A 21,763-nucleotide genomic window follows, 5' to 3' on the forward strand; every position below is an offset into this window, starting at 1 on the left:
ACATGGGTAAAGAAAATCCACAGGAAATTCTCAAATTTCACTGAAGCAATAGATCTTCCCTAAAGCTCTTGATAGAGCTACTGGAAATGTAACAAAGATCCATCTAAATTTCATATCATCTCCTTGCCCCTGTCCTTTCCGGTAGAGGCGCCATATATGGTAAAACCTTCAGCAAGAGTAATTGGAGAAAGACAGAGCTCTGAATGACTCATAGACTGGATAAGCATCCCCTGAATAATCAAAAGTGAGATTATATCTGCTTTTTATCCTAGTTACAATTGCATTAAAAATAAAATGATCAAGAATCTTATTCCAATTCAAGATGGCTGCTAGTTTCAAGTTCTGGCTGCTCTGATCTAGATGGGAGGCTCTTGGGAAGCCAAGGTCTTGGAAAGCTCCTCAAAGAAGAATAGTAACAATTAATCTCTCTGGCTGTAGCCCAGTCATGGGAGGGTACCTCAACACGCAGGGTGGGGACCTTGTTTTTGCAAATCAATCTGTTACCTTTATTTGATTAATGCATAATAAATAAATAAGTAAAAAACAAGACCAACTTATCTAATCAGAATTATACCTTTTCATGAAGAGCTACTATTTCTTGAATAATCATTTGTAGTTTTTTAAAGAGTTTCATGGATTCTTCTTTCAGGCGGTCCTCAAACTGCATCTCAAGGTATGTTTTCAGGTATTTAAAATCTCTTTGAAGGAGACCAATAAGCTTTAAAAAATTAAAATATGTACTATTAGATGCTGATAGAAATATCTCTAGAAAAGATTTTAAAGTAGACCAACTAGGTATTTGCCACACAATTCCCTCATGCCAGGTTCCTAAGCTAAGCAATAATAATTATAATTATTATATTATAATATTATAATAATAGTAATTGCAATAATAATAACTAGCATTTATATGGTACACCTTACAAATATTGTCTTATTCTATCCTCACAATAAGCAGAGGTACTATCACCATTCCTGTTTTACAGGTGAGGAGACTGAGTCAGACACAGGTTAAGTGACCTTCCCTGTCCTAAGAGCTATATCCCCCCTCCCTCCCTGTGTCTCATGATGATGTGATTATTTAATCATAAAATTACATATTTAGGGGCAGCTAGGTGGCATAGTGCATAGAGCACCGGCTCTGAAGTCAGGAGGATCTGAGTTCAAATCTGGCCTCAGACACTTAACACTTACTAGCTGTGTAACCCTAGGCAAGTCACTTAACCCCAATTGCCTCACCAAAAATAAATAAATAAATAGATAGATAGATAGATAAACAAACAAATAAACAAATAAATAAATTACAGATTTAGACCTGGATCTTAGAGGTCAACTAGGTCAACTCTTTCATGTTACAGATAAGGAAACCGAGCCCCAGAGAGTTTATGTGACTCTCTCTTGGTTACAAAGACAAATAAATGTCAGTGGAATATGAACCCAGGACATAATTGCATAGCACTTCACATTAATATAGCACTTGACTATTACAAATTTCTTTACTGTTCTTGGGGCAGCTAGGTGGTGCAGTGGATAAGGCACCAGCCCTGGATTCAGGAGGACCTGAGTTCAAATCTGGCCTCGGACACTTGACACTTACTAGCTATGTGACCCTGGGCAAGCCACTTAACCCTCATTGCCCCCACAAAAAAAAAAAAATTTAAAAAACCCTTAACTGTTTTTTATCCCATTCCCCTTAGGGTCAAGCAGGCTGTCTTCCAAGAACACAATTAATTCATTTGATAAACTAATACCAATGTCAAAAAGCTGAAGTGATTCTCATTGCTCCCCAACCACCCCACCTTGCTTATTTAAAATACCTTTTTATTATTTTGCCTTGCTTATTTAAAATATCATCTGAACAACAGCCATTTAATATTGCTCTTTCCTTTGTTGTCTATCCCAAAGGAATGGTTTTCATGGTATGAATTTGAGGCCACAAAAGCAGGGAAGACTGTCATGGCAGGCCAGTGGGAAGATATTTGAAGTCAAGTGGGTTCCTGCTGAAGTAATAAAATCACAGTGTATAGACAAACAACTACTCTATCTACTTGAAGTGCTTTTTTCTGGGGACAAAATGGGCTTGAACTTCCTAATACTCCTGTATAGGCATGGGGGCGTGTGTGTGTGTGTGTGTGTGTGTGTGTGTGTGTGTGTATGTGAAAAAGAGACAGAGAGACAGAGAGAGAGGGAGGGAGAGAGAGGAAGGATTCAGGCCTGATTACATTTATATCATCTCTACCTAATTCTCGCTTTACTCTTACCACTACAACTAAAGAGATAAAATGGTCTTTGGTTTAAAGGACAGAATTCACCCAACAGCCTTCCACAGGGGCTTGATTTGATGAGCATAAATAATTGTTTTACCTTGCTCTACCCTTTCCCATGGGGATACCAGTAAAAAGGGAGAAACGATAAATGAGTAAGTTTGGGACCCACTGGATTAGTTTCAGGGATTAAGTCTCAGTGTGTTGACCTATGGGTTTAAAGGGTTGTGCCTAGAGTGAAGGATCTGGAATGTGTCTCAGTTAAACATGTTTCGTGGAATTTTGACAATAATGGGCAAAATTGTAGTAATTCTTCCCATTGGAAGCGATCACATAGGAGAAAGAGCTGAAAGGAACCTCAGAGATCATAAAGTTCTTTTATTTTGCAGACAGGGAAACTGAAGCCCAGGGAAGTTAAGTGAATTGCTCAAGGTCATAGAGTTGGCAAATAGCAGGCATAGGATTGTGTCTCCTGACTTTATATCCAATGATCTTTCCATTAAGGAGAAACGGAATTTAATTCAGTATGCTTGCTTATTGCTGGCAACCCTTTATAAGGCATTTGGTCAACAAGGAAGTAAGAACTCCATCGCTTCAATGGATTCATGATTTCAGCAATGTGTTTTCAAATGACCTTTATGGGTTTTAGTTATACATGTGGGTTCCCTTTATAAATGTGCTCGTCACTCTTCTCCAAATAATATATGTGCAAGTAAGTATTTTGATGCAAAGATAGAGATATATAGGTATATCTTGGGCAATGAATCAATCAACAAGCATTCATTAAGCACCTACAGTGTGGTAGGTACTATGTGAAGCGCTACTGATATAAGGACAAAGAATAAAACAATTTTTCTTTTGGTGAGGCAATTGGGGTTAACAGCTAGTAAGTGTCAAGTGTCTGAGGCTGGATTTGAACTCAGGTCCTCCTGACTCCAGGGCTGATGCTCTATCTATTGTGCCACCTAGCTGCCCCAAATAAAACAATTCTTAATCTCAGTCTCTTCTAAAGGGGAAGGCAACAAGTACATATACAATCATACAAAGAAAAAACATAAAAAGAATAAATACAAATAAATACAAACAGAAAAAATTAAGGTAGTTGGGGAGGGATTTCACTTCCTCCAGTCTCAGTTTCCTGATCTTTAAAATGAAGGGGAAAGAGTATCTATGGTCTCTGTGTTAACTTCCAGCTCTGCAGCCATAATGCATTAGATATACACATACACCTGGGAGTGTTTCAGTTTCAGTCTTTTTCTCCCTACACATAATTGACTACATTTCCACAGATGTATAACAAATTCCAGGGAGAAAGACAAGACCAGCACTTCATCGCACGAGTTAACATACATTAATATTAATGGATGTTAAGTATATTCACTGATGAAATAACCATCACCATGGTTTAAATCATGCTGCCAAGACCTGCTGAATGTCATTAAAAGGAAAAAATAAAACAGTATATTTCAAGAAACACCAAAAAAAGTCAGTGGAGGCTATACAAACTAAGGTGATAAGGATCTGAAAGTACTGGAATAATTTAAAAGAAAGTCAAGACATTACCTTGAGTAGTTTTTGTGTTGTATTACTCAGCTCTCTTATTTCCAAGACTTCCGTGACATCTGTTTGAGTAGCTCGATCTGTTGTGAAATAGCCTACTTTTAAATCATCTGAAAGGGACACCCTGGAGGGAGGACAAATGGGTCATCAGTACAGTAACCATTGCTTTACATAAAATGTAGCCTGCTGAAAAGCATTGTGTATATGATTTTTTGTAAGCCAAATCAGATTTTAAATGTTCCAGGAAGAGGGACATTCTCCAAGACAAGAGTCCTATGCCGATAAATGTCTCACCATTGCATGGGGGTGTGTGTTCTCAAGGCCTTATCTCCCTGAAGCACAGGCTCTGGAAGGCCAGGCTGGAAAGAACTTCGGAAAAGACTGCATCTGCTGTCCAAGGACCACACTAGGTGAGTAGAAAGAGGCTTCAATAGGTTCAAGTCAATTCAATAAACATTGCTTTAGTGGTCACTACACACTGGGCAATATGCCATGCACTCAGGATGCAAAAAGAGGCTAAAAACAATCGTTTCCCTCATGGGGCTTATAATCTAATGGGGAAGACAATATGCACGCCAATACATACAAAGAAAACTACATACAGCATAAACAGTAAATAATGGAGAAAAGGCACTGGAGTTAAGAGGGGCTAGAGAAGGCTTCCTGTAGGAGCTGGGATTTTAGTTGGGACTTAAAGGAGGGGAAGTCAGTAGTTGGAGTGGAGGAGAGAGAACATTCCAGGCATGAGGGATAGCCAGAGAGAACACCGGGCACTGAGAGGTGCTGAGTCTTGTTCCTGGAACAGGCAGGAGGCCAGTGTCACTGGATCAAAGAGAATGTTTTGGCGAGGAAGGTGTAAGAAGACCAGAAAAGTTGGGAGGGGCTAGGTTATGAAGGGCTTTGAATGCCAAACAGAGCATTTCATATCTGCTCTTGGAGGCAATAATAAACCCCCAGAGTTTATTGAGTAGGGAGGTAATAAACTGGCTACAGCAGCAATCCTGGAAAAGAACAAATAGAAAATGGTCCTTGATCCATCTCACATCTATCAGATTGACTAAAATGATAGAAGGGGAAAATGACGTGTTGGAAGGTCTGTGGGAAAAACTGGGACAGTAATATACTGTTGGTGAACTGTGAACTGAGCCAGTCATTTGGGAGAACAATCTGGAATGATGCCCAAAGAGTTATAAAACTGTGTCTACCCTTTGACCCAGCAATACTGCTATTAGGTCTGTTTCCCAAGGTGATCGGGGGAAAAACCTACACAATATAGAACCTATATGTTCTTAAATAGTTAGAGAAGCTCTCTTTGTGGTAGCAAAGAACTGGAAATTGAGGGGATACCCATCAACTGGGGAATGGCTGAATAAGCTATGACCCATGAATGTAATGGAATACTATAAGAAATGACAAGGAGGTTGATCTTAGGAAAACACAAAGAATTGCATGAAATAATGAAGAATGAAGTGAGCAGAACCAATAGAATATTGTATACAGTAACATCAATACTCTTTGAAGAATAACTGTGAATGACAAACCTAGGCTGAGTAATATGAATATTCAAATCAACTACAAAGGACTTATGAAGGAATATGTTATCCACCTCCAGAGAAAGAACTGATCTATGGAAGAATGTATTGTGTGGTTTCACAGATATATGTGTCAAATGTTGGTCTTTTCTAGTACAGAGTGGGGAGGGAAGGAAGGAGACAGCTTGGAACTCAAAATGTAACCAAAAAACAAAATAAATATATATTTTTTTAAATGGTTCTTGATGGTGTGTGGGCTCTTTTTCTGCTTTCACAGTGACGATTGCAGAGTGGGAGAAAAGTGAGCAGTATGTCCTCATACGGTTTTAGACTGACTATAAATATTAATTTAACTGTTAGTTCTGAAATGAGAGATCTGCATCACTGAGAGAAATGGGACCACATCTACCCTGACATTTCCTGCTATAAACGAGACTCAAAAATGTAAAAAAGCCTGTAGCCGCAGTTATTCTTCATAGATGGATGGCTGACTCAGAGATAAATAAATGAATGAGCAGACACAAGAAACTTACAAAACATGTTTGTTGAAGATGTGGGAAAAGTCGTTGGGGGGGGGGGGGCGGCAAGAAGGTGAGGAAGAATCTGTCTCTAGAAACCATGGTGGGAAACTAACCAAACTAAAGCATTCCAAAGGCATTTATAAATAAAAGTAAGCAGACAACAACTAGGTATGAAATGGACATGCGCTGCCAATTTTTATAGTAATCTCTTCTTATTATCAATGACTACAGGCCTGGCATTCTATCCACTGCACCATCTAGCTGATGGATGGATCAACTGATGATCACATAGGATGAGAAAAGGTGGCAATATCCACTTGGAGAGGGAGAATCATAAGTTCATAGATCCATTATCCATTCATCGGGGGGGCTTACTAAAGGAACCCTGAAGTTAGTCATAGATCATAGGTTGGAGGCCACAAGATTTAAGGCTGCAATGGATATAATAAAATCATCGATTCCAACTTCCTTGCTTTACCACTAAGGATATTGAATTCTGGTGAGTTTAAGTGAATTGCCTACACTCTCATTGGGATTGAGTAGCAGAGGACACATTTGAACCTGGGACTTCTGAATCCAAATTCAGGGTTCCTTGCACTGAAATAAAAACACCCCCAAATCTATCTGTTTTATAAATTGGGAATTTCCATATTTTAAGTTTTTTGAAGAATGGGCCATGTAAATAGAATTTTGGAGAAATTTGGGAAAGTGTTAATATACATGCACATACAACTAAGACAGGAAAGCTAAATCCAAAAACCTTTCACAATACAATGATAATAATATTATTAAGAATAATGTAGGGGCAGCTAGATGGCTCAGTGGATAGAGCACTGGCCCTGGAGTCAGGAGGACCTGAGTTCAAATCTGGCCTCAGACACTTAACACTTACTAGCTGTGTGACCCTGGGCAAGTCACTTAACCCCAAATGCCTCACCAAAAAAAAAAAAGAATAATGTAATAATAATAATAACAACAACAACAATAATAATAACTAACACATAGTACCTACTATTTGCCAGGCACTATGCTAAGTTTTACAATTATCTCATTTGATCCTCACAACAACCCTGGAAGGTAGGTGCTATCATTATCCCTGTTTAATAGATAAGGAAACTGAGGCAGATAGTAGTTAAGTGATCACATAGGATGAGAAAAGGTGGCAATATCCACTTGGAGAGGGAGAATCATAAGTTCATAGATCCATTATCCATTCATCGGGGGGCTTACTAAAGGAACCCTGAAGTTAGTCATAGATCATAGGTTGGAGGCCACAAGATTTAAGGCTGCAATGGATATAATAAAATCATCGATTCCAACTTCCTTGCTTTACCACTAAGGATATTGAATTCTGGTGAGTTTAAGTGAATTGCCTACACTCTCACAGGGATTGAGTAGCAGAGGGCACATTTGAGGGTCACACAGCTAGTGAGTGTCTGAGGTGGGATTTGAACTCAGGTCTTCCTGAATCCCAGGCCCAGTACTCTGTGTACTGTAATGTTGCCTTGCTGCCTCTTAACTCAGAAGCCTATCCAAATATCTCATTAGCTTTAACCATGATTAAAAATAACAGAAAGAAGATATGTCTGAAAGCAGAAATTGAAAAAATATCTGCAAATATGTTCATAATGGCAGTCCTCTTTTGGTAGTAGCAGGAAATAGTGGTATTGGGCAAATCTTAATACAAGTGAAATTTTCTGCTTTCCAGAGCATGATTTTGTAGAGTCCTAAACTAATTAATTTTGTATCCTAAGCTTGGGCACCTCTAAGCTCATGTACATGGCTGAGCAAAAAATGACTCAAGGAGTCATTAAATAAAACTCCAGAGATTAATGATCAAAAAAACCCAATTTCTATTTATCCTAAAAATGACTGACAGTTTGAGGCTACACTCTTCTTCCTGATGACCCCAGCCATCCATGGTAATAAGAGCGATTATCATCTACTTCTCTATGGCCATTAAAGGCTTTACACAGCTCGTCTAGTTTATCTCATTTGATAAAATGCTCTTTACAAAGTGCTGTTTGAAGAGGCTTTAAAAGATCCTCTTGTCCAACACTTCAGTGGGGAGATGATGAAATCAAGGCCTAAAGAGGGGAAACAGTTTATTCTAGAGCACAAAAGAGTTAGTAGCAGAAGTCCTGAGTCCAAACCCAGTTCTCTTTGCACTGTGCCATCTCAGTCTCCTCTGTGAAACTGTATTCTCACAGTAACATTGTATGGAAAAACAGCTTTGACAGTCTTGCCAACACGGATCAAGGCGACGACCAGCCATGATTCCAAGGGAGTGATGGAAACAAGGTGCAGAAAGAGACAGTACCAGTATTTTTGTAAATGGCCATTGCGTGGATTTAGTTTGTCTGGCTGCTCATTACAAGTCTCTGTCTCTGTCTCTCCTCTCTCTCCCCTCCCTGCTCTTGGCCTATCCCTTCCTTCAGAATAAAAACTTACTTTAAAACAAACAAAAAATGCTATTATTGATGTAGTAGCAGCTTGATAGGCCTGGGTCCAGTTAGGGATGATCTGGACCTGAAGGGAACACTATGACCATGGAAAATATGGTCGATCAGTTTGCTGGGGTCAGTTAGAGATGACTCTTTCCTTGGAGAAGGCAAGTATTTGATTAACCAGGCAGTGGTTGGTCAAACAGATAATAACGCAGTCATGTCAAGGACACCCAGAAAGCTGGGCTCCTTGAATTTACAACATGAGCTTAGTTTGGAGCCAGTCGTGTTTGCTATGTGATTAAGACCAGGTAGTGACAATAATCTCAATTTAGAAATGTGGAATTATTATTATTCATATATCCAAGTAACTAACATCATCGTTTTCAAACTGCTGTAACTTTTCAGTCTTAGGTCTCTACCTCCTCGCCTCTATAAAATTGTCACCTTCTCTTTTGTTCAGGGAGTTTGAAGTTAGACTTCTCCCAGCCATACCTTTATGGCTGTCTGATTAAGGAGCATGCCATAAAACTGTACCTTCCTGGGAGTTGAAGTCTAGGCTTCTTCTGGCCATACCTCTGTATGCCAAATAATAAAAACTTTTACTTCAATTTTGATTGGATCATGTGGGCAAGTAATTCTTTGAAAGAGGAATGTTTTTAAGAACCTATCTAATGGTAAAAATCAATATTTTTTTTAATTAATTTTTTTTTTTTTACTGAGGCAATCGGGGTTAAGTGACTTGCCCAGGGTCACACAGCTAGTAAGTGTTCAGTATCTGAGGCCGGATTTGAACTCAGGTACTCCCGATTCCAGGGCCGGTGCTCTATCCACTGCGCCACCTAGCCGCCCGAAAATCGATATATTTTTAAAAGAAGATTGTGACATGGGAATCAGAATAAACAAGTGTCTTTCTAATGTTAGGAAAAGTGTGTTTAAAAAAACTTTATGATACACACAAATATATAAATATATGCATATTTTCTTACATATATACACACATATACATATAACACACATATATCATAAAAAAAAAAAAAGAATTGCAACTCTTAAGGGGCAGCTAGGTGGTGCAGTGGATAGAGCACAGGCCCTGAAGTCAGGAGTACTTGAGTTCAAATCTGGCCTCAGATACTTAACACTTACTAGCTGTGTGACCCTGGGCAAGTCACTTAACCCCAATTGCCTCACCAAAAAAAAAAAAAAAGAATTACATATAACACACACATATATATATACACACATATACATACACACATATATATGTATATATGTGTGTGTGTGTGTGTGTGTATATATATATATATATATATATGTATTGCCACAGAAAAACTTGAAAACGATGTTTGTTTTTTAAAGTGAATGTATTATGGGAGTAGCTAGGTGGCACAGTGGATAAAGCACCGGTCCTGGATTCAGGAGGACCTGAGTTCAAATGTTCCCTCAGACACTTGATACTAGCTGTGTGACCTTGGGCAAGTCACTTAACCCTCATTGCACTGCAAAAAAAAAAAAAAAGAAAAGATAAGAAATGTAAAGTGAATGTATTAGAAAATGTATAAGTTTAGAAAGTTCAATTTCCTCTGTGACTGAGATGGGAAAATTTTCAATGTGAGACATCAACAGCTATTTTACTTCAATACAAGCACCCCTAGAAAACCCTCGAAATCAACCTGAAAAAAAAAAGATTATAATATATCCAAGTAGATAACTGTTAGATCTCAGCCCTTCTACAATCCTAATATCATCCCATTCTCACTCTAGACTAGTGTTCCCTTAGGCTTTTGACCTGCAAGGACACTTTTCTCATACTAGATTCAATGGTATAGGCAGCTTTGGGCATGAGAGGTAGGGATGAGGAGGACTGCAGAAATCCTCTTCTTGCTTACTCTGACTCCCTAGATCTTCCCTACATCTTAGAAGTTACCCTTCTGGAGATAGGATTCTGGGAAGATGGTGGAATCGGGCCAGAAACTACCTTACTCTCCCACATTCCCCCACAATTTAAAATAACAGCAGAAAGAATGAAAAGCCTGGGTAAAACAGTTGTCCAGCTTAAGGCAATTTGGGAGGATGTTGGGAAAAACCTGAACCCCAGGCCTCTTCCCCCGCCCAGGCAGAAGCAACAGAATCAACAACAAGAAACCCTGGGGGCAACTGTGTTGGGGGCAGCCTCCCCTTCCAGAACTTTCATCCAAGATAGTGTGGGAGTCCGGAGGCTGCTTCAGAAAAAATTGCAGGGAAGAGCCCAGGTGTGCTCCACAAGGCCCAGGTGTGCTGACCTGATTGGTCCCAGGATTCAGCTGTGGTTGCGGAATGAGCCAGTGAGCCCCACTGGTTGTAGGAACTGGCAGGAGAGCAGTCCCCGGTTTTGGTTCTGGGGCAGAGAAGAGGGTCAGGGACAGAGAGGAACACCTGATATGAGCCCACCCTCCTCCACCCCCCAATAAAGCTTAGAAAACAACAGCACAAAAAACCAGAAGCCTGAGACATTATTCCCCACACCTCTGCTCCAGAGCCCAACTCTTAACATAAAATTAAGCAAGAAGTAAGCCACTAAAAATGTTTTTAGTAAACAAAAGAGAAAGAATCCAACCATAGATGGCTACTATAGTGATAGAGAAGATCTGGGTTCAAACTCAGAAGAAGATAGTGAAGTTAAAATAGCTACTTCTACTTCAAAGAAAAATGACAAATGGTCACAAGCCCAAAAAGAGTTCTTGCAAGAGCCTAAAAAGAACTTTAAAAATTAAATAAGAGCAGTCGAGGAAAAAATAGGGGGAAAAATAAGAGTAATGCAAGATAACACAAGATTTAGCAACTGCTACAGTAAAAGACCAAAGGTCATGAAACATGTTATTCTGAAGAGCAAAGGAGCTGGGTTTGCAACCAAGAATAACTTAAACAGCAAAGCTGAGTGTAACCCTGCATGGGGAAAAATGAATAATCAATGAATTAAAGAACTTTCAGATAGGTGGGTGGAAAAGACCAAAACTGAATGGAAAATTTGACCTATAAAATTCAGGAGAAACATAAGGTAAACATTAAAGGACAATTATGGGGCAGCTAGATGGCGCAGTGGTTAAAGCGCTGGCCCTGGATTCAGGAGTACCTGAGTTCAAATCCAGCCTCAGACACTTAACACTTACTAGCTATGTGACCCTGGGCAAGTCACTTAACCCCCATTGCCCCGCAAAAAAAAAAAAAAAAAAAAAAAAAGACAATTATAAGGAATTTAATGAGGTCAAACTGTTTACTTCTATGAGAAAATATCTGTAACTCTTAAGAATTGTATTATTTCTTAGGTAGCTTGAAAGAGTACACATAACTAGAAAGCTTGGGGTTGAGTTGAAGATGATGGAATAATCCTAAAAAATAAAATTTGGGCAGGGATAGGTGAAATGGAGCAACTGTCTCATACAAATTAAGTGTGAACAGAAGAACTATTGACACTGGAAGAGGCAGAGGGCTGGTAGTACTAGAACCTTATTCTCATCAGAACTGGGTTAAAGATGAAATAACATATACATCTAGAAGGGTATAAAAGTCTTCTTAACTTATGAAGAAATAGGAGGGCAAGGGGATGGGATAAGGGAGGAATTCTTAGAAGGGATGTGGAGTAAGGAGGCAGTGGTTCAAAGTAAATTAGACTGGGGCAGCTGGGTGACTAAGTAATTAGAGCACCGGCCCTGGATTCAGGAGGACCTGAGTTCAAATCTGGCCTCAGACACTTGACATTTACTAGCTGTGTGACCCTAGGCAAGCCATATAACCCCAATTGCCTCACCAAAAAAAAGTAAAGTAGACATTTGAGGAGGGATAGGGTAAAAAAGAGAGGGAGAGAAGGATAAACAGTGATGAGAAATAGGATAGAGGAAAATACACAACACTATGGGATGAACTTACGCATAAAATGGAAGTAGATAGCAGAACAGATTAAAAACCAGAATCTGACAGTGTTTATAAGAAATACCTTTTAAAGTGAGAGATATTTATCAAGTAAAAAAAAAGGACTAGAGTAAAGTGTATTATGCTTTAGTTGATGGGGAAAAAAAGCAGGGGTAGCAAGCATGATCTCAGACAAAGCTAAAGCTAAAACAGATTTAAGTTAAAGGGATAAACAGAGAAACTAAGATAAAAGGTATCATAGATAATGAAATAATATCAATACTAAACCTATATGCACCGAATGCTATAGCATCCTCATTTTTTAAGAATCTTGAATTATCATTATGAAATTGCTCATGATAAATTATTAATTATTTAATTATTAATCAATTATTTAATTGTAGGTGGACATAGATAACAAAACTTTAATACTGGGCGATTCAATCTCCCCCTCACAGAACTAAATAAATCTAACCAAGTAAATAAATAAGAAATAACTCAAGGAGATGAATAACATCTTATATAAGCTAGATATGATAGATAACTGGAGAGAATTTAATAGGAATAGAAAGGAATATACCTTTTCTTCAGTGGTATATGGTACCTTTATAAAAACTGGCTATATATTTTGGCATAAAAACTTTACAGTTAAGTGAAGAAAAGCATAAATATTAAATGCATCCTTTTCAGGTCACAATGCAATAACAATTATATTTAATAAAGGGTCATAAAAGTATGAATTAAAATTAATTGGAGACTAAACAATGAAAGAATGAGTGGGTTAAAGAATAAATCATATGAACAATCAATAATTTCATTAATGTGTATGATGATAATGAGACAATATACCAAAACCTATCGGATTCAGCACAAGTAGTAATCAGAGGAAAATTTATATCTCTAAATGCTTATATCAATAAAATAGAGAAAAAGCAGATCAAAGAATTAAGCATGCAATTAAAAAAACTAGAAAAAGAACAAATTTTAAATCCCCCAATTAAACACCAAATTAGAAATCCTTAAAATTAATGGTGAGATTAATAAATTTGAGAGTAAGAAAACCATTGAATTAGTAAATAAAACTAAGAGTTGGTTTTTCTGGGAAAAAACAATTAAATAGATAAACTGTTGGTTAATATGATTTTAAAAAAGAAAACCAAATCATTAGTGTCAAAAATAAAAAGGGTGAATATACCACTAATGAAGATGAAATAAAAGCAATTATAAGGCATTGTTTTGCCCAATTATCTGCCAATAAATTTAACAATTTAAGTGAGATGGAAGAATACTTATAAAAATATAAACTGTCTAGATCAACAGAAAAGGAAATAGAATATCTATATAAATCTATTTTTAAAAAAACTAGGGGCAGCTAGGTGGGGCAGTGGATAGAGCATGGGCCCTGGAGTCAGGAGTACCTGAGTTCAAATCCAGCCTCAGACACTTAACACACACTTACTAGCTGTGTGACCCTAGGCAAGTCACTTAACCCCAATTGCCTCACTAAAAATAAATAAATAAATTGAACAGGCCATAAATGAGTTTCCTAAGGAAAAAAAGCATCAGGGCAAAATGGATTTACAAGTGAATTCTACCAAACATTTAATGATCAATTTTCAATATTAAATTATTTGGATTAATAGGCAAAGGAGTACTACCAAACTCATGAAACAAATATGTTGCTGATACCTAAATCAAGAAGAGCAAAAACAGAGAAGGAATATTATAGACCAATTTCATTGATGAATAGGGATGCAAAAATTCTAAGTAAAATACTAGCTAGGAAACTACAAAAATATATCACAAAGATTATACATGGTAGAGATGGCTAAACATATGGAAAACTATTAACATAACTGATTATATCAATAACAAAAGTAACAAAAATCACATGATTATACAAATAGATGCAGAAAAAGCTTTTGACAAAATACAACACTCATTCCTATTTAAAACACTTGAAAGCATAGGTAAAAATGGATTTTTCCTTAAAATGATAAGAAGCATTTGCCTAAAACCATCAGTTAGCATTATTTGTAATGGAGATAAGCTAGAAGCATTCCCACTAAGATCAGTAGTGAAATAAGGATGCCCATTATCACCAATATCATTCAATATTGTAGTAGAAATACTAGCAATATCAATAAGAGAAGAAAAAAGAAATTGAAGGAATCAGAATAAACAATGAACTAGTACAACTATCTCTTTTTGCAGATGATATACTTGTAAAATCCTAGAGATTCAAATAAAAAGTTAGTTAAAACAATTAATTTTAGCAAACTATCAGGATCTAAAATAAACCAACATAAATCATCAGCATATCACTAACAATGCCCTACAAGACTGTAGACAATAGAAAATACCTGGGAGTATACCTGCCAAAACAAATCCAGGAACTGTATAAACATAATTATAAAATACTTTTTATACAGATAAAGTCAGATTCATTGTTCATGGGTGAGCAGAGCCAATACAATAAAAATGATAGTTCTACCTATATTAATCTACTTATTCAATGCCATCCCAATTAAATTACCAAAAAAATATTTACTGGGCTAGAAAAATAATGATAAAATTAATTTTGAAGACAAAAGGTCAAGAATATCAAAGGAATTCATTTTTTAAATGTAAAGGAGAAAGGAAAAAGATCTTAAACTATATGGCAGTAATTATCAAAACTATCTAGTACTGGCTAAAAAATAGAAAGTAGTTCAGTGGAACAGAGTAGACATACAATACTCAGTAGTAAATTATTACAGTAACCTTGTGTTCGATAAATATAAAGATCTAAGCTTTTGGGATAAGAATTCACAATTTGGTTAAAATTGTTGGAAAAACTTGAAAACAGTCTGACAGAAAATTGGGTATAGACCAATATCTTATACCATTTACCAAGATAAAGTCAAAATGGATACATGACCTAGGGAGATATCATAAGAAAATTAGAAGAACATGGAACATATTACCTATCAAACAAGTAGATAGGAGAAGAATTTGGAATAAACAAGAAATATAGAACATTATGACATGTAAAATAGGTCATTTTGATTGCATTAAATTAAAAAGGTTTTGTACAAACAAAACCACTGTAGCCAAAATTAGAAGGAAAGCAGGTAACTTGGGGGGGGGGGGGAGTCCAGTCGAGTGAAATTTGATAGACAGTTTCTCAGATAAAGGTCTCTTTCCCAAATATATAGAGAATTTTGTCAAATTTATAAGAACATGAGTAATTCCCCAATTGATAAAAGGTTAAAGGATATGAACAGGAAATTTTTCAGTGAAGAAATGAAAACTACATATAGTCATGAAAATGCGCATTATTGATTAGAGAAATGCAAATTAAAACAGCTTTGAGATGTCATCTCACACTTATCAGATTGGCTAAAGTGACAGAAAAGGAAATTGACTGTTGGTGGAACTGTGAACCAATCCAACCATTTTGGAGAGCAATCTAGAATTATGCCCAAAGAGTTATAAAACACTTTGACTGAGCAGTACCACTGTTAGGTCTGTTTCTCAAGATGTTTAGGGAAAAAGGAAAAGAACCCATATTCCAAAATATTTATAGCAGCTCTCTTTGTGGTGGCAAAGAACTGGAAACTGAAGGGATGCCTATGATTATGACAGAATACTACTGTGCTTTAAGAAATGAGGAGCTTGTTGATTAGAAAGACTACTATAAAATAATGAAGAGTGAAATGGGCAGTACCAAGAAAATAATGTATTCAGTTAACAGCGATATTATTTGAAGAACAAATGTGAACAACTAAGTGATTTGGGGTATCATAAACACTCAAATCAGCTACAAAGGACTTACGAAGAAAGATTCCATCCACCTCCAGAGAAAAACGAATAAATAGAAGTATGTATAGTATGGTTTTATATGTATGTACACAAATGTGGCAATTGGTGGCCTTCTCTAGAGTGGGGTGAAGAGGGAGAGAAAAAATAAAAATAGTGCACAGCAGGGAACAAAAGAAGAAGAAAGCACAGAAAAGCAGGGTAGTTTTGAAAATGATATGTAGTGTTTATTACATAGTTTTTTTCCAAAAAACAAAAAGTAAACTGAGAAAAAAAGTTACCCTTTTTTAACCTCTCTGGGTCTGGTTTCCTCATCTATTAAAAAAAGGTGGAGGGAAGGGGAAGTGGATGGCACTAGATGATATCTATGGTCTATTCTAGCCCTATGTGATCCTAACAGGCAAAAGGACAAAAACACTCACTAGTGGCACTGGACCAATAATCTCTCACATTCTTCTGAGAAACAAGGCCAACTGAAAACATCCTAAAGAGAGGTTGACTAGGAGCAACAGGTAGCACAGTGGATAAAGCACCGGCCCAGGATTCAGGACGACCTGAGTTCAAATCTGGCCTCAGACATTTGACACTTACTAGCTGTGTGACCCACCAAAAAAAAAGAGAGATTGACTAATTCAAAGATAATTTCAAAGGCTCAGATTTTTGAAACATCTTCCTGCTTTTGACTTCGGTGTTTATTACTGTTGTCACAGAAAGAAAACCCACAGTATTTCCATTTACAATGCAAGTGACATTGTAAAGTAACATATACATCCATTGGCACATAGAGAAGGGTGTCTCTGCGGGCCTCCAAATAATAACCATTTCCTATAGATACTTATAGTTTACAGAAAAAACAAATACTCACGCTGGGTTCACAATTTGTCAATCATTAGGCTTGGGAGTAGTTTGTTATGTTTAAAGAAAGAGCCAGAGACTTCTTAGTTGGCTGTTTGCTCTTGGGGGTGGGAAGGTTATAGAGAATTCAATTTTGTTATTTTCAAGGGGAGGGGCTAAGATGGGGGCAGTTTTTTGGTCGGCCTTGCACAAAAATTACAATATAGGAAGACAAAATGTAGGGATTAGATGTGCTTGTACTTTTACACTGAAACTGAGACTTACTCTAAAATGGTATTGCTTGTGTCAAGAAGGGAAAAATGCAGTGCCCTTTCCTATTTTCCCCTCCTCCCCCATCCACTGCCACAGTTTGTTAGAAGAAAATTTATCAGGCAGTTCAAATAGCTATTGTAGTTCAGTTGTCTCTGACTTTGTTGAACCCATTTGGGGCTTTCTTGGCAAAGTTACCGGAGTAATTTGCCATTTCCTTCTCCAGCTCATTTTATAGATGAGAAAACTGTGGCAAACAGGGTGAAGTGACTTGCCCAGAGTCACACAGCTAGTAAGTAACTGAGACCATATTTGAACTCAGGTCTTCCTGACTGCAGGCCTAGTAATCTATCCACTACACCACCCAGCTGCCCTGAATGACTGATTCTTCCTTTATCGATAAAAGTGGATTTTCAACCCTCTTGATCAGAACTGGCATTTTATACCCCTTTCTCCCTGGAGGAGCTGCAGCCCCAAGACTATGCCGCCTAAACTCTGAGCCCTCATAGCCTACCATGATTTCAGTCTAGATCTTTTATTCAACACTGAGCTGTTGTTTTCTGTTCAAACCTACACCTCTGAAGGCACAATTCTTAGACTCTGGGATTCCTGGCTTGTAGCTAGAGACAATAAACACATCCTGGATAATGATTAGAGAGATGCAAATTAAAACAACTCTGAGGTACCACCTGACACCTATCAGATTGGCTAAAATGACAAAAAAGGAAGATAATAAATGTTGGAGAGGCTGTGGGAAAATTGGAACACTAATGCATTGTTGGTGGAGCTGTGAGCTGATCCAACCATTCTGGAGAGCAATTTGGAATTATGCCCAAAGGGCAATAAAGCTGTGCATACCCTTTGACCCAGCAATACCACTATTAGGTCTTTTGCCCAAAGAAATCATGGAAGGGGGAAAGGGACCCACATGTACAAAAATATTTATAGCTGCTCTTTACGTGGTAGCAAGGAATTGGAAGTTGAGGGGGTGTCCATCAATTGGGGAATGGCTGGACAAGTTGTGGTATATGAATACAATGGAATACTATTGTGCTGTAAGAAATGATGAGCAGGAAGAGTTCAGAGAAACCTGGAGGGTCTTACGTGAGCTGATGATGAGTGAGATGAGCAGAACCAGAAGAACATTGTACACAGTATCATCAACATTGAGTGTTGACCTACTGTGATGGACTATATTCTTCTCACCAATGCAATGGTACAGAAGAGTTCCAGGGAACTCATGATAGAAGAGGATCTCCAAATCCAAGAAAAAAAAGAAAGAAAGAACTGTGGAGTATAGATGCTGATTGAACCATATTATTTCTTTTGTTTTGGGTGCTGTTGTTTTTTTTTCTATTTTGAGGTTTTGCATCACTGCTCTGATTCTTTCTCTTGTAACAGGATTAATGCAGAAATAGGATTAATGTTATTATGTGTATATATGTGTGTGTATATATATATATCTATATGTATATGTATAGAGATATATAGATATAACCTATATCAGATTGCCTGCTGTCTAGGGGAGGGGGGAGGGAGGGGAGGGAGGGAGGGAGAAAAATCTGAAATTGTAAAGCATGTATAAACAAAAGTTGAGAACTATCTTTACATGTAACGGAAAAAATAAAATACCTCATACATTAAAAAAAAAAAAAACACATCCTGGAGCCAAAAAACAATGGACTGGGGCAGCTAGGTGGCACAGTGGATAAAGCACCAGCCCTGGATTCAGGAGGACCTGAGTTCAAATCTGGCCTCAAACACTTGACACTTACTAGCTGTGTGACCCTGGGCACATCACTTAACCTTCATTGTCCTGCAAAAAAAAAAAAGAAAGAGAGAGAGAGAGAGAGAGAGAGAGAGAGAGAGAGAGAGAAAGAAAGAAAGAAAGAAAGAAAGAAAGAAAGAAAGAAAGAAAGAAAGAAAGAAAGAAAGAAAGAAAGAAAGAAAGAAAGAACGAACAATGGACACCTAGCCATAGCTCTTCCATTGGATCTATCATTTCTCAGGAGGCTAAATGGAAGTGAGATGCATGGAAAGGTGGGCAAGGGATGAGAAAGTTCCTGAGTATTTGTCCTGCCTTTTAAAAGAGGGGGAGGGGGCAGTTAGGTAGCTTAGTGGATTAAAGCACCAGCCCTGGATGCAGGAGTGCCTGAGTTCAAATCCAGCCTCAGACACTTGACACTTACTAGCTGTGTGACCCTGGGCAAGTCACTTAACCCCAATTGCCTCACAATAAAGGGCGGGAGCCTCATTATTTTTTAAAGTTGTGGCAAACACAATTCACTCCACCAATAAGGATATGGTCCTATATAGATCAAATATGATTTACAGAGACATTTAGGTTTAATGACTATAGGAAGCTGTGTGTGTAGGGGGGGGTTGTTTTTTTTTTTTTAATGAGGGGTGTTGATAAGATTTTTCTAACATGTTTAACATTATGAAATTTGACCAAACTTGTATTTTGGCCAATGTACACATTGTAGACATATTTTTTAATGTTACCAGAATCGTCAACGATTACAACTAGTGAAGACCCAAGTTTTATCTGTCTGCGGTGTTTTTCTAAGTGTGGAAAAAGTAGATTTGGACAAAAAGGGCATTTGTTCACAGTGAATTAATCTATCTCTTTTTAGGATATTTCAAACTGGTCTTGTGTCTCATAAGAAAGTGAGAGATCATTGGTTCAGGGCCATTTCAAGCACGCTTGTTCTTTTGCCTGTTAAGATAACAAACAAAGCTGGAATAGATTTATAGATACCATCTGATATCATCCTCTCCTTTTAAATAGATGAGGAAAGTGAGTCCCAAAGAGGTAAAACCACTTGTTTAAGCTTACAGTGATATAAATAACAGAACTGGAATTTGGAACCCAGATTAGGGACCTCCTGGTTCTGTTGTAAGAACAATGGATTTAAAGTCAGAGGACCTAGGTCCAAATACTCTGCTACTTTTCTCCACTGCCCACTTGGGCAAATCACAACCTTTCTGAGACTGTTTCATTTTCTGTAAAATGATAATCCAAGGACCCTTCCAACTCTAAATTTCCAAGTGTGACTCCAGGGCTAACAGTTTGGGGATTTTTTTGTTTCCCCTACTACACCACTCTGTCTTCTAGTACCTTGCATCAAGAGTGTTTTCTCCTTATTGTATATATTGAGTTGGTGTGTGCTAAATCACTTTTTAAATTTTTCTTTTTTAATCTTAGCTACAAGGTTTTGCTGGGAAGGGAAGAAGGAAGAGATATAGTTAGAAGTGAAGATGATGTAAAAAAAAGGGTTTTTTATCAACTTTCCTCTTCCCATCATTGAATAATTGCCCCTGAAATAGAATCAAGGGGCTCCAGCTTCAGAAAACGGTCATTAATGAGCAGTTATGGACTGATAACCCTTCTCTAGAGCAGGGGTTCTCAATCTGCCAGTGAACTTGTCTTTTTAAATATTTGGGTAACTATTTAAACATAATTCGCTTCCTTTGTACTCCTACGGATTTTGTTTTATTCGTTTAAAAAACATTATTCCGAGAAGGGGTCCCATAAGGTTCACCTGACAGCTAAAATGTTCCATGAGACAAGCAAGATTTACGAACCCCTGCCTAGAGCACCTGGACAACAAGAACTCAGCTGATTCTCCTGTTCTAGCTCCAGCTGGAGCTGTCTGTTCTTGGTCATGAAATTGAGGGAGTGGAGAACATCAAGGGTTATAGAACGTGGGATGGTAGAAATCAAGATCGGGCTTTGCAGTCAGGGAACCCTCAGTTCTAGTCCGGATTCTGACATTGTGTGACTCTGGACTCAGCTTTCTCATCTGTAAGAGGAGAGGGTCGGACCCGATGACCTCGGAAGGTCCCTAGCAGGTGTACTAGCCGATGGCATCTGGGAGGGGCAGGGATGGAGGACGGAGGATGGAAGGCACAGTCTGGGCTGGGAGCTGGGAGGTCTAAGGTGTTCCTGGGGTGCTTTTCGGGTGAAGGTCAAAGCCCAGACTGGGGGCGCTGCCCAGAGGCCGAAGATGAGTTTACAGGAAAGGCGTACGCCGCGGGGCGCTCGGGAGCCCCTAGTTACCGAGGGTCGAGACCGCAGTATTCCAACTGGTCCTCCAGGGGCTGGGAGTGGAACTTCTTCCATCGCTCCACCACGGGCGGCGGGCCCCACGTCTCCTTCCTGGGTGGCTCGGCTCTCTTGGACGCCTCCATTTGCGCCCTGAATAGCTCGACGCTCTCGGACCGGACCATTTCCGACTCGGCCATTTGCGTCTTCACCGGGCAGCCCTCTGCCCGGGTGTAGCAGGGACGCCGAGCCAGGCATCCGTTGTCATAGCGACCGCTCCAGGGCCCGGAAGCGAGGCTGTGTTCTGATTGGAGGAGAGGGAGAGGAGGGCGGGAGGGAAGAGGAGCAAATCCTCGTCGTTTTCGTAAACATTACCAAGGGGGGCGGGGTGGGGCGTGCATCCTCCCCCTCCTCTCCCTCCCGCCGCGCCTCTCCGTTCGTTCACGTGGGAGCTTCCCAGCCCCGAGCCCCAAAGCAGCCCGGGATTCCTTACTCTGTCGCGCACCGCGCAGAGCAGAGTTCGAATTCTGCCATTGCCACTTGACAGCTGTGATTCTGTGCCAGGCACTGACCTTCTCTGGGGTTCAGTTTCCATATCTGC

General features: G+C 38.6%; 1 protein-coding gene across 1 annotated transcript in view; it reads right to left on the reverse strand.

Moving 5' to 3' along the window:
* C5H10orf67 (chromosome 5 C10orf67 homolog) overlaps positions 1-21,362 on the reverse strand; it is a 105,557-nt gene extending 84,195 nt beyond the window's left edge. Inside the window, exons 1-3 of the mRNA XM_043967512.1 lie at positions 21,178-21,362; positions 3,828-3,948; positions 575-718 (exon numbers count right to left, since the gene is read on the reverse strand). Of these exons, the coding sequence (XP_043823447.1) occupies positions 575-718; positions 3,828-3,948; positions 21,178-21,362 (450 nt within the window). The remainder of the gene's footprint in view (positions 1-574; positions 719-3,827; positions 3,949-21,177) is intronic.
* Positions 21,363-21,763: the final 401 nt, after the last annotated feature.

Source organism: Dromiciops gliroides, chromosome 5, assembly GCF_019393635.1.
Source record: "Dromiciops gliroides isolate mDroGli1 chromosome 5, mDroGli1.pri, whole genome shotgun sequence".
NCBI classification, from domain to species: Eukaryota; Metazoa; Chordata; class Mammalia; order Microbiotheria; family Microbiotheriidae; genus Dromiciops; species Dromiciops gliroides.